The 11,278-nt window shown below is 49.3% G+C and overlaps 1 protein-coding gene across 1 annotated transcript; it reads left to right on the forward strand.

Annotated features, from left to right (window-relative positions):
• The first annotated feature begins 901 nt into the window (after nucleotides 1-901).
• On the forward strand, nucleotides 902-10,894 carry FAM210B (family with sequence similarity 210 member B). Its single transcript, XM_033186802.1, has 3 exons — nucleotides 902-1,173; nucleotides 7,086-7,261; nucleotides 8,293-10,894. Exons 1-3 carry the CDS (start codon nucleotides 988-990, stop codon nucleotides 8,507-8,509), a joined length of 579 nt encoding a protein of 192 aa, XP_033042693.1. The 5' UTR covers nucleotides 902-987; the 3' UTR covers nucleotides 8,510-10,894.
• Nucleotides 10,895-11,278: the final 384 nt, after the last annotated feature.

The following is an 11,278-nucleotide window of genomic DNA, read 5'->3' on the forward strand; positions in this document are numbered from 1 at the left end:
ACGTTCCTCCCGCTTCTTGGCAGTCAATCTCATTTCCCACTCCCAGCCCTAGACCACCACGGATCTGTTTTAGGTCTCTGTGATTTTGCCTATTCTGGGCACTTCGTGTAGGTGGAATCCTCCAATGTGTGACTTTTGTGCCTAGATTTTTTCAGTTGGCATAAGAGCTTTGAGATTCATTTATGTTACGCATGTATCAGTAGTCTGTTCCTTTTAATTGCTGCAAAGCGTTCCATTGAAGGCTTGTGCCACAGTGTGTCCCAGTTTATGGACATCCCTAATTGTTGACTAATATGTATAAGATCTCTACAAACGTTGGTGTCTTCACATTTTAGTCTTTGAGTGTTGAGCCTTTGTTTCTCTTGAGAAGCTACCGAGGAGTGGAGTTGCTGGGTTATATGGTTAGTGTATGTCTAACTTTTTAAGAAACTGCCACACCATCTTTCGCTTTACATTCACGCCAACAATCTATGAGGGTCATTTAGAGGACTTTTTATTAAACACACACAAATGTCAATTCTCATATTTATTTTCTTCTTTGGAGCTAACACGTAAACATATCTATAATCTTTTTCAGGTTTCACGCATTTCTGCAGGGAGGAAAGCTCATAAGTCACGGCCCTATGCCCACCTTTGTGCCCTCAGAATAAGGAAACCCGCCAACTACACTCCGCAGTTATAAAGCCCAAGACCCTGCAAAGACCTGCACCCGCCCCAAAGGGGCGGGCCTGGTGAGCGGAGAGGAGGCGGGGCGCGCTCCTTCAGCCCCGCCCACCAGCCCTGGACTCCCTCTCCCCTAGGAGGGGAGCCAGTGGGTGAGCCAAGGGAATGTGCACACGCCTCTTCAGCCCCGCCCACCGCGCGCGCGGCGGCGCCCCTGACGGGCGGGGCCGGGGAGGGCCGTCGCTGGGTCAGCTCCGCCCACCCGCCCCGGCCTCAGCCAGCTTCCCCAGTCAGCGGCTCCCGTGCCGCGCCTAGCTGCGCGCCATGGCGGGGTTGCTGGCGTTGCTGGTCCCGGCAGGCAGGATGGGCGCCCGGGTCCGGCCTCGAGCCACCTGGCTCCTGGGCGCCACCGCCCCCTGCGCCCCGCCGCCCCTGGCCCTGGCCCTGCTCCCGCCCAGGCCAGAGGCCCGGCTGCTCCACACGGCGCGCGGGGACTGCCGCGGCCGCCAGGTAAGCACCCCACCCCGACCCTGATCCCGGGGGATGTCCAGGTCCCCAGGCGTCCGCAGGGCCGCGCCCGGGGCCGGCCGCCTCCGCCAAGGACGCCTTTGCACTTGTAGCTGCCCAAGACCGAGCTCTTGCAGGGTCCCCGAAACCCCAAATCCCTGCAAGCCAAGGAAGCATTCCTCCTAGTTGACAGCCAGAGAAACTGCGGCTCGGGAAGGTATGGCGCTCTACGCAAGGTCGCTCAGTCTTTGGCCGAGCCCCGGGTCTGCAGAGCCTCAGCCAGGCTGGGGCGCAGCCGACTGAGTTGCAGATGGGCCTGGACTTGGTCTGAACTTCCTCACGTTGCCCGCGGGGTTGTTGTCCGGGCCTTCTGGCTGGGTCTGGCTGCGTCTCGCTGTGTTTGGAACACCTCCCGACGCTCGCCGCTCCTCCCTTTTGATCTAACTGGAAGAGCAGGCGTCCCCAGGGAAGCCGCGGGCAAGGAACCCACAGTGCGGTTTGTTATGTTTCATTTCTGTCACCTTCCATGGGTGCTAAGTGAAAACTGATTTTCATTCAGAGCAGTCATACCAGCTTTCCTTTCAAGAAATCTATCACTTTCTTCCAAGTAAGTCTTTTTAAATAAAAATAGTAGTAAATAATGAAGTCTGGCGGTCCAGGAATGGCAAACCCATACGCGCGGAGCCGGCGTCTAGCCCGGAGCGCGTCTGGCCTCGCAGCCTGGAGCCTCTTTGTTTGCCTGGGTGCAGACAGGGCCCTCCATTCACCACCAGGTGACCTCAGACCGAGCCCTGAAGGCTTTTGAGCTTGTTCTCTGACCTTTTAGAGGTCCAGAAATAGCGCCTTCCCAGCAAGAGTTTGGAAGACAACTCCATGAGCTGGTGCAGGCCTCAGCGTAGTGCGGCCGGCCCAGCGAGCATCTCCTGACCATTCCCTAGCTTTTCAGTGAGGAGCGGGTGGGGAACGGACCCAGGCTTTCACCAGGCCTCCTGCCCAGATCGGCTTCCTTCCTTGCCTTCTCCAGTCCGACAGGTGGCACACAGGTCTTGGGGATCCTCTCCAGAGGGACACCTTCTGCACACAGCGTGCCACCTCCTGGTGATTCTTCAGGGCCCAGCCCAGCTGTTCCTTCCTCCAGGAAGCCCTCTCTAACCACCTGTGAGGCCTCGGATGCCTCCACTGGGCCTCCTTCCACCCCATGGCTGTGGGTCTTCTCTGCACTCATCTGGAATGGCCTCTTGTCCTGCTTGTCTGTCAGCCACATTGACCTTGTCCCCAGCTCAGACCCTGGCACTGGAGCGGCGTGTGTGTATACAGTGGCGAAGAGTTGACCGCAGACTCCCTGGGTTCCTCTCTCTACTCGCTTGTGTGACCTTGATCAAATTCCCTTCTCTCTGTCTCAGTCCCCTCATGTGTAAAACGGGATGTTAATCATTCAGACTTCATAGAATATGAATGTAAAATGAGATATGTTCATACCTGGCATCTGGTGTGTCCTAAATTAAGGTTAGAAATGGTTATAATTGCAGTAAATATATATGGTCACAAGGCCCCCGTGAGCTGTCCTCATTTGTTCTGCACCATGGTAAAATCGGCAGAATTCAAGTGGGATTAGAACTCAAAGGAGATTAGGACAAAAGATAACTCATCTGCCTGAGAAAATGCGTCCCCAGCAGAGCCTGGGAGCCGTGCAGGGAGGGTCTGAGCTTGGCCAGAGCCCAGCACCTCCCCTGTGGGCTGTTCTGGCCACCCTCGTTGGGAGGTAGGCGTGTGCTGCCCAGCTGGGATCTCCAAATTTGCCAGGTGTTTAATTAAGAGCCAAAGAGGCCCACCCACCTCTGCCTTGGCAGGGGTTCTCTGTAAGAGGGGTAGGGAAAGCCACAGAAGAGACCCGCCTTTTTGTCTTAACGTGATTCCATGTCCTGTAAACCGCCTAGCAGCCCCGCCTGCCTGTGCCACTTACCCCTTCCGGGGAGGTAGGGGGAACTCAGGGAGACGACTTCCTCTCCCAGAGCCCCAGTGTCCTTTTGTCTCCATCAGTTCTGGTTCCAGTGCCACCTTTTCAGGGACACCTTCCCCGATGGCCTTATTTAAACTTGCAACATTCCTCCTACTCCCTGTCTCCCCCGTGACTGATGTTTCTCTGTGGCACTTGTCACAAGTAGCAGCCCTGGTATTTTACTTTTCTGTGTATTGTCCCTGCCTTCCCATAGGATCATAAGCTCATTGAGGATGGGGTTTTGTCAGTTTTTTCCATTGCTCTGTCCCCTACACCTAGAACAGTGCCTGGCACAGAGGGGACACTCATGAATCCACGAGAAGTAACACAGCATGGTTGTTCAGAGCAAAGGCCTTGGACCCAGACTCAGTGAGTTTGGATCCCAGCTCTGACAGTAATCCCTGTGTGATCCTTGGTAAATTACTCAACCTCTCTGGGCTTCTCAGATCCTCTTCTGTTAAGTGGGATTGACAGTAGTAAAGGTTGTTGTGAGGATTATATGCATTAATGTTTCCTTTTTTTAAAATTAGAGACAAGGCCGGGCGCGGTGGCTCACTCCTGTAATCCTAGCACTTTGGGAGGCCAAGGCGGGTGGATCACCTGAGTTCAGGAGCTCATGACCAGCCTGGCTAACATAGTGAAACCCTGTCTCTACTAAAAATGCACATATTAGCCAGGCATGGTGGCATGTGCCTGTAGTCCCAGCTACTCGGGAGGCTGAGGCAGGACAATGGCTTGAAACTGGGAGGCTGAGGTTGCAGTGAGCCAAGGTCGTATCACTCCACTCCAGCCTGGGCAACAGAGCAAGAATCTGTCTCAAAAATATAAAATCATAAAAGATATGTTGGCCAGGTTGGTCTTGAACTCCTGGCCTCAAGCAATCCTCCTACACCTCAGCTTCCCAAAGTGTTAGGATTACAAGCATGAGCCACTGCGCTCAGCCAGTAGTTTCAAAGTACTCAGAACAGTGCCTAGTACAAAATATACACAATATGGTGTTTATTATTAATATGATTTATCAAGTGAGAGAAAACAGGTGTCACTCCAAACACTGGGATCGACTTGGCAAGGTCCTTGGCTCATTCTTTAAACCTTCCTACCCCTTCTCTATTACAGGTTTTTGTACTTTAAAAAATGTTGAGGAGAGGCAGAAGGGGCATCTCACACACACACTCTCACACATGCGCATGCGCATGCACGTTGAGTCCAGACAGAAGATGTGTCACGTCGTCCTGCGGGCTCAGTACAGTGCCTAACACATCCCGGGTACTTAAGGCAATGTTTCACGAAGAAATGAATGTCTAAAAATGTTCCATTGCCTGCAAGTCACACCCTCGTAAATTCTTTTATTTTAGCTTCTTTAGTCTCCCCAAAGATTAGGAAGAAAACGGCATGGCTCACAGTGCTTACAGATGGGTGTTTTTACCAAAACAAAAGGAAGAAAATTGTCCAGTAACCGGGTGTTCTCTAGAATGTCAGAAGCCAGCCGTGGTGCCAGCTAACCCAAGATTGTCCCTGTGTCCGAATGTCTTGCCCCTACTACAGTCTTGCAGTAGATGCTGCTCATTCTATAGTTGGAATCCTGGCTGCCTTTTTATGTTTATTTTTTGGCCAAAAGGCCTTCTGCCACAATAAAGACCACAAAGAAAAGGGCCCTCGCAGAGACAGCTGCACTCGGTCCAGTGAATGGCCAGAGTGGGGCCAGGTGTCAAGGGCACGGGTGTTTGGCCCTGCGAGGGGCTGTAGGTGGCCTCCTATCAGTCCCCACCGCCTGGCTGCTCCCCCCTCTGCAGCCTCCCTCAGCAGCTGGAGGAGGGTGAGGGCTTGTTTATCAGGGAGAACCGATGCTGTCCACAGCCATCCTGGCCGGGGGTGGCAGGGCTAGTCAGAAGGCTTCGAGGAAACGGGAGGTCACATAAGCTGGCCAATGAAAGAGGGGCTGATGACATCTTCCCTCCTCCCCTCCAGAGCCTGGATGTTCTGGAAAAGTGTCTTCCTTTGAGAATGGTCATTCTGGCAGGACAGGAAAGGGGAGCCTGCTGAGTACCACAGAGGCTGAGGCCTGGTGGCCACCAGCCCAGTCACCAGTCCATGCTGCCAGTTAGCCATCCCTCCCTTCTGAGCCTCAGTCATCCATCTGCCAAAACAGAAGTGACAAAGTTTCCCAGGTCATGAGGCAGGGAGGGATTTATGAAATGACACCTTTGAAGTGTAAGCGCAGCTCCTGGCTCAGCGGAAAGGACCTGTCTGTCATCAGGACACTGAGGGTTTTCCTCCAATGTTCTAAAACATCTTCTGCCTCTAAAAATAACAGGGTAAAAGTGGGTCAGCTGCAGAGCCCGTAACAAGAGCTGACTTACAGCCAGGTGCTCGTCACCTGCCGGGACCAGCCTCAGGACTGTCCTTAGAGAAGTCTTTTGATTAAAGTGCTCTCTTACTGAGAAGTGGTTTTTTCCCTCCCCTAATCTGGGTGGTGTTGGGATTTTTGTGTCTCCCACACATTCCAGGCTTGGTGGGTGCTCAGTAACTGTTAACAGATGTCCCATGCAATCCATGAGTTCTGTGCAAGTCCTGGTAGAGTACTGTGCAAGAATCACCCCCACTTTGTGTGTTTCAGATGTCAGGTGTAAATCTTGATCGTAGGAGTAAATCTGCCATCGCTTTTGCTGCATTAATTTTGTGCACACCGTCCTTTTTTGGTGGCATATAACATGGTTGTCACATGTGCAGGCTGTGGACTTGGAGGGCTGGGCTCTAATCTTGGTGACTTCAGGCTGGTGATCTCACCTCACCAAGCCTATGTTGCTCCTTTGTAAAGTGAGAAAAGCAGTAGTATCTATCTCTGAAGGTTGGCGTGAGGATGGAAGGAGAAAGTGTCGGAGGACCGCCTGGCTCAGAGAAAATGCTTGATAAAGGATCATTGTCCCCAAGCTTGTGAGCCCTAGTGTTTTAGTTACTATTGCTGCTGTGACAGATGAGCACACACCTGGTGGCTTAAAACAATCCACATTTATTATCTTACAGTTCTGGAGGCCAGCAGTCCAAAATGGGTCTTAATGCACTAAAGTCAAGGTCTCAGCAGAGCTGGGTCCTTCTGGAGGCTCGAACCCATGTCCTGCCTTTTCTAGCTTCAAGCTGCTTGCATTCCTTGGCTCATGGCCCTTGCCTCCATATGCCAGCAGCAGCGCATCTTCAGATCTCTCACTCTGCTTCTGTCCTCACAACCCCCTCCCCGACACTGAGTTTCCTGCCTCCCTCTTTTCTCTTATAAGGACCCTTGTGATGACATTGGTAATAATGTAGCCCAGGTAATCCGGGATCATCTCCCTATCTCAAGACCCTTAATCACATCTGCAAAGTCCGTCTGCCATGTAAGGTGACATATTCACAGATCCTGGGATTGGGACATCTTTGGAGCCATCATTCTGCCAGCCATACCTAGTTCCAGGCTTGCATTGCACTTGGTGACTAAGTTGGCTCAAACTCGGCTCACTGAGTAAGACAGGGGTAACTGATCCACGCCTGTAATCCCAGCACTTTGGGAGGCTGAGGTGGGTGGATCACGAGGTCAGGAGATCGAGACCAACCTGGCTAACACCGTGAAACCCCAGCTCCACTAAAAATACAAAAAATTAGCTGGGTGTGGTGGTGTGCGCCTGTAATCCCAGCTACTTGGGAAGCTGAGGCAAAAGAATCCCATGAACCAGGGAGGCGGAGGTTGCAGTGAGCCACAGTTGCACCACTGCTCTCCAACCTGGACGACAGAGCGAGACTCCATCTCAAAAAAAAAAAAGGAAAGGGGTAACTGATCTCTCATCCAGCAGGAAAGAGTATAACATTGCATGCGTGTATAAAAGCCAGTAATGACTGCCCATGCCTACCCTAAAGCATCACATCTTCTCTGATTTGTACACAGGATCCCAGCCAGGCCACAGAGACAACAGGCAGCAGCGTCAGTTGCACAGAGGAGAAAAAGCAAAGCAAGTCACAGCAACTGAAAAAGATTTTTCAAGAGTATGGCACTGTCGGCGTGTCGCTGCACATTGGCATCTCATTAATCTCCTTGGGCATATTTTACATGGTTGTGTCAAGGTAAGATTTTTGACAGTAATTAATACTTGTTTTTTACCGTCATGTAAGATTCTATGTGAATAAGAACATGTTTGCTAAGACGTTTTTTTAAAGACAGGGTCTCACTCTGCTGCCCAGGCTGGAGTGCAGTGGCACGATCATAGCTCACTGCAGTCTTGACCTCCCTGGACTCAAGTGATCCTCCCACCTCAGCCTCCCAAGCAGCTGAGACTACAGGCATGCACCACTGCACCCAGCTGATTTTATGGAGTTTTGTTGTTGTTGTTGTTGTTGTTGTTGTTTTCCAAGACGGAGTCTCGCTCTGTTCCAGGCTGGAGTGCAGTGGCACTATCTATCTCAGCTCACTGCAAGCTCCGCCTCCTGGGGTCAAGTGATCCTCCCACCTCAGCCTCCCAAGCAGCTGAGACTACAGGCATGCACCACTGCACCCAGCTGATTTTATGGAGTTTTGTTGTTGTTGTTGTTGTTGTTGTTGTTTTCCAAGACGGAGTCTCGCTCTGTCGCCAGGCTGGAGTGCAGTGGCACTATCTATCTCAGCTCACTGCAAGCTCCGCCTCCCGGGGTCAAGTGATTCTCCTGCCTCAGCCTCCCAAGCAGCTGGAACTACAGTTGCACACCACCAAGCCCAGCTGATTTTTGTCTTTTTAGTATAGCCAGGGTTTCACTATATTGGCCAGGATGGTCTCAATCTTTTGATCTCATGATCCACGCCCCCTGGCCACCCAAAGTGCTGGGATTACAGGCATGAGCCACTGCGCCAGGCCGATTTTATGTTTTTTGTTGTTGTTGAGACAAGGGTCTTGCTATGTTGCCCAGACTGGTCTTGAACTCCTGAGCTCAAGTGATCCTCCCATCTCGGCCTCCCAAAGTGCTAGGATTACAGGCCTGAGCCACTGCACCTGGACGCTAAGACTTTTATTCATTCAGCTACTTCATTACATTTTTTAAATACTGTAAATCTTATAATCAAACCAATTTCTTCGTTTAATCCTTTGCTGTAACAATTGTTTTCTTTGCTTCTTCCCCCCTAGTGGTGTGGACATGTCTGCAGTCCTGCTGAAACTCGGATTTAAAGAGTCCCTGGTACAGTCAAAAATGGCAGCAGGCACAAGTACCTTTGTGGTGGCCTATGCGATCCACAAGCTGTTTGCGCCAGTGAGAATCAGCATGACGCTAGTCTCTGTGCCCTTGATTGTCAGATATTTTCGAAAAGTGGGATTCTTTAAACCTCCAGCTGCAAAACCTTAATGAACTCTTCAGTCGTACACACTGAAAACCTATTTCTTCTAAATTACACAATTTGGACTGGTTTTAGGGTTATAGGGTTTCTTTTGGAGAGGTAGGGGGCTAATTGCTATGTTCTCATGGATAAACTTTGCCAGCAAAAATCAGGCTTTTGAACAATTTTAATGTTTTGCCTCATAAATTTTGTGAATGCTATTCATTATAGGGCTTGTATATATAATCTAAAATGTCAGCAAGACATCACAGATGGGTTAACATCTCAAAACAAAATAGCCTACAAATGTTCCTTGTGGGAGATTTTGGTGAGGGTCTGTCTGTAAAAGCTCCAGGGGGTTCATCTTGGCTCAGTTTCCTAAAAAGCAATGATTAATTTAACTGGCTTTTAAATATCCCCTTCCGCTGATATTTGTTGTCAGCTGCCGACAGTTTAATATGCAGTGTTCTGCAAAACAGCTGCCAGTGCTACTATTAATGAAGCAAAACTTAATATGTAATCACAATCTAAATTAGCATCAATACTTTGACATTCATTATATTTGTTTTTGGGGGAAGAAGAGTATTTCTGGTGTGTTTCATTGATCCCCAAACACCTTCCAATCTGGACATGATGGGGCTGATTCCAGATGGTTTTTCTGCAATTTCATTAAAGTAGGTCGGCATCATTTGTCTCTATTTAGGTAAAATATGAAAACTCTGCCCAGTAGCAGGGGTATCACTTGGTTCCTGATGCCCATGTTCCAGAGGAATTTGGATACCACACAGAAACAGCTAAGACAATCTTAGCTTTTCTTAGACAATCTTTATCTCAAACTTCAGACATTCCAGAATTGACATGATGTTTACACTGTCTTATTGAGTTAAAAATCCTGTTCAAGAAAAAAAAACATTTTGTATCACTTCCTAAAAAGGAATATTCGTGGCACTTGTCACAAATGGAAGGCAACTATGAGACTATGCAAGCCAGGGAGGGGCTTGTATTACACGGCAGGTGTAGTCTACTGAGCCAGCTTTACCCAATGAAGGGCATGTATGTTAGAGAGATTAGCTAAGAGTAGAAATTCAAGCATAGAGGCGGTGGTTTACGCCTGTAATCCCAGCACTTTGGGAGGTCGAGGCAGGCGGGTCACTTGAGGCCAGGAGTTCGAGACCAGCCTGACCAACATGGTGAAACCCCGTCTCTACTATAAATACAAAAGTTAGTCGGGCATGGTGGCACATGCCTGTAGTCCTAGCTACTGGGGAGGCTGAGGCAGAATGGCTTGAACCCAGGAGGTGGAGGTTGCAGTGAGCCAAGATCACAGCACTGCACTCCAGCCTGGGCGACAGAGGAAGACTCTGTCTCCAAAACAAAGAAAGAAATCCAAGCATAGATCCAAACTGAGACACTGGGACTTCCTCCTTATACTAGTCAGGAGCAGGCGATTGAAGTAATTCTGTCCTGTGGGGTTCAGCATCATGCACGTTCCCCCTGAGCCGTTCTCTGATGCAGGGCACTTGCTCCACACTCTGGGAACCCAGATTAACCAGTCTGCCCTGTCACATAGTTGAAGGAATTGCATTTATCTTCCTGGCTCCCAATTCCTTTACAATTACATTTGTTGCAGAACTTCCACAAGGCTAAATAAAATTACATTTGTGACCATCAGAGAACTGAAGGAACTATTAACTGGCTGTCCTGGTTTTGCTGAGATCAGGCTATTGACAGTTCCTGGTTGGCCCACACCTACCCATGTCAGTTATCTCCACTAACATTTCCAAGAATCTTTGTAGGACAGTTTCTCCACCTGCAGGGTCTTTCAAGTAGAACTCTTCTTTCCTGTAATGCAATTAGCCCGTTGCCAAAAGGTTTTACTGTCTTAAAGCCGGAACTGTCTTTCTGAGATCTAATTCCAAGGACTTCTCCACAGCTAAGTGAGATGCCTCACACCAGTATTAGATGATTCTTTGGACAGAACAGAGCATTTTCATCTTGTGTTTAAAGCAATTTGTTGGCTTCGGCTCCTCACCACTTTCTATACTAGTCTCCCATTCACGTCCCTAGTAATACCTATGCAAAAAAAAAAAAAAAAATGAAAACGCTGATGATGAAACCTACAGGTTTAAGGGCTTAAATCTCATACTTTGTGTTAGGAGTAACAGGAGTGTGCTGAGAGGGCAAGCAATAAAACAAGTCATACCAAAAAGCCACATTGCTCTCTCCTAAGCCCCAACCCCACTCCACTCCTGTGGCCGGTGGTCCAAACAGAAAATAACTGGAGAAGACGAGGAGGTCAAAGGATCAGGGAACTAAGCATTATGTGAATTCACCAGCAAGATGTACAGAACACTTGTGTTTACATTGTTTTTATGGAACTAGCAGAATAAAAATGATCTATTTTAAAAATGAAAGCCATTGTTTCTCTAATTTATCTGACAAACTGAGCAGCTTAAATTCTGTGAAACATCTTTATGAACTTTTTAATATTCCTTCTGGTAAGCCATGGTTGTTGAAGTGGCACTGTGACCAGTGTATTAATGTGCTACTCCAATGAGCTTTTTCTTTGCTTGTGTGGGATTGTCTGCGGAAACGTCCCAAGTCTCACTGGTAACACTGGGGAAGTTAGTCACGTGGTAGTAACTATAGCTTGGGAGGGTGGCACAAGAACTATTTGGGAATGTCAAAGTCAGTTCAGCTCAAGACTGAGAACCAGAAGCTCCTTTGTCCCAAGAGGGCTGGCAACTGCAATTTTACTCAGTCGTGTTTTTAAGTTTCTCTGTGTTGGCCACTTTGTT

This window comes from Trachypithecus francoisi, unplaced genomic scaffold, assembly GCF_009764315.1.
Source record: "Trachypithecus francoisi isolate TF-2019V2 unplaced genomic scaffold, Tfra_2.0 Lachesis_group21, whole genome shotgun sequence".
Lineage (NCBI taxonomy): Eukaryota > Metazoa > Chordata > Mammalia > Primates > Cercopithecidae > Trachypithecus > Trachypithecus francoisi.

What these genes read in the sequence shown, in the direction of transcription:
- FAM210B (XM_033186802.1), top strand. Translation starts at nt 988, where the DNA reads ATGGCGGGGTTGCTGGCGTTGCTGGTCCCGGCAGGCAGGATGGGCGCC. An exon ending in GGGACTGCCGCGGCCGCCAG is followed by an intron (nt 1,174 to 7,085) that starts GTAAGCACCCCA and finishes ATTTGTACACAG; the next exon opens with GATCCCAGCCAGGCCACAGA. An exon ending in TTTTACATGGTTGTGTCAAG is followed by an intron (nt 7,262 to 8,292) that starts GTAAGATTTTTG and finishes CTTCCCCCCTAG; the next exon opens with TGGTGTGGACATGTCTGCAG.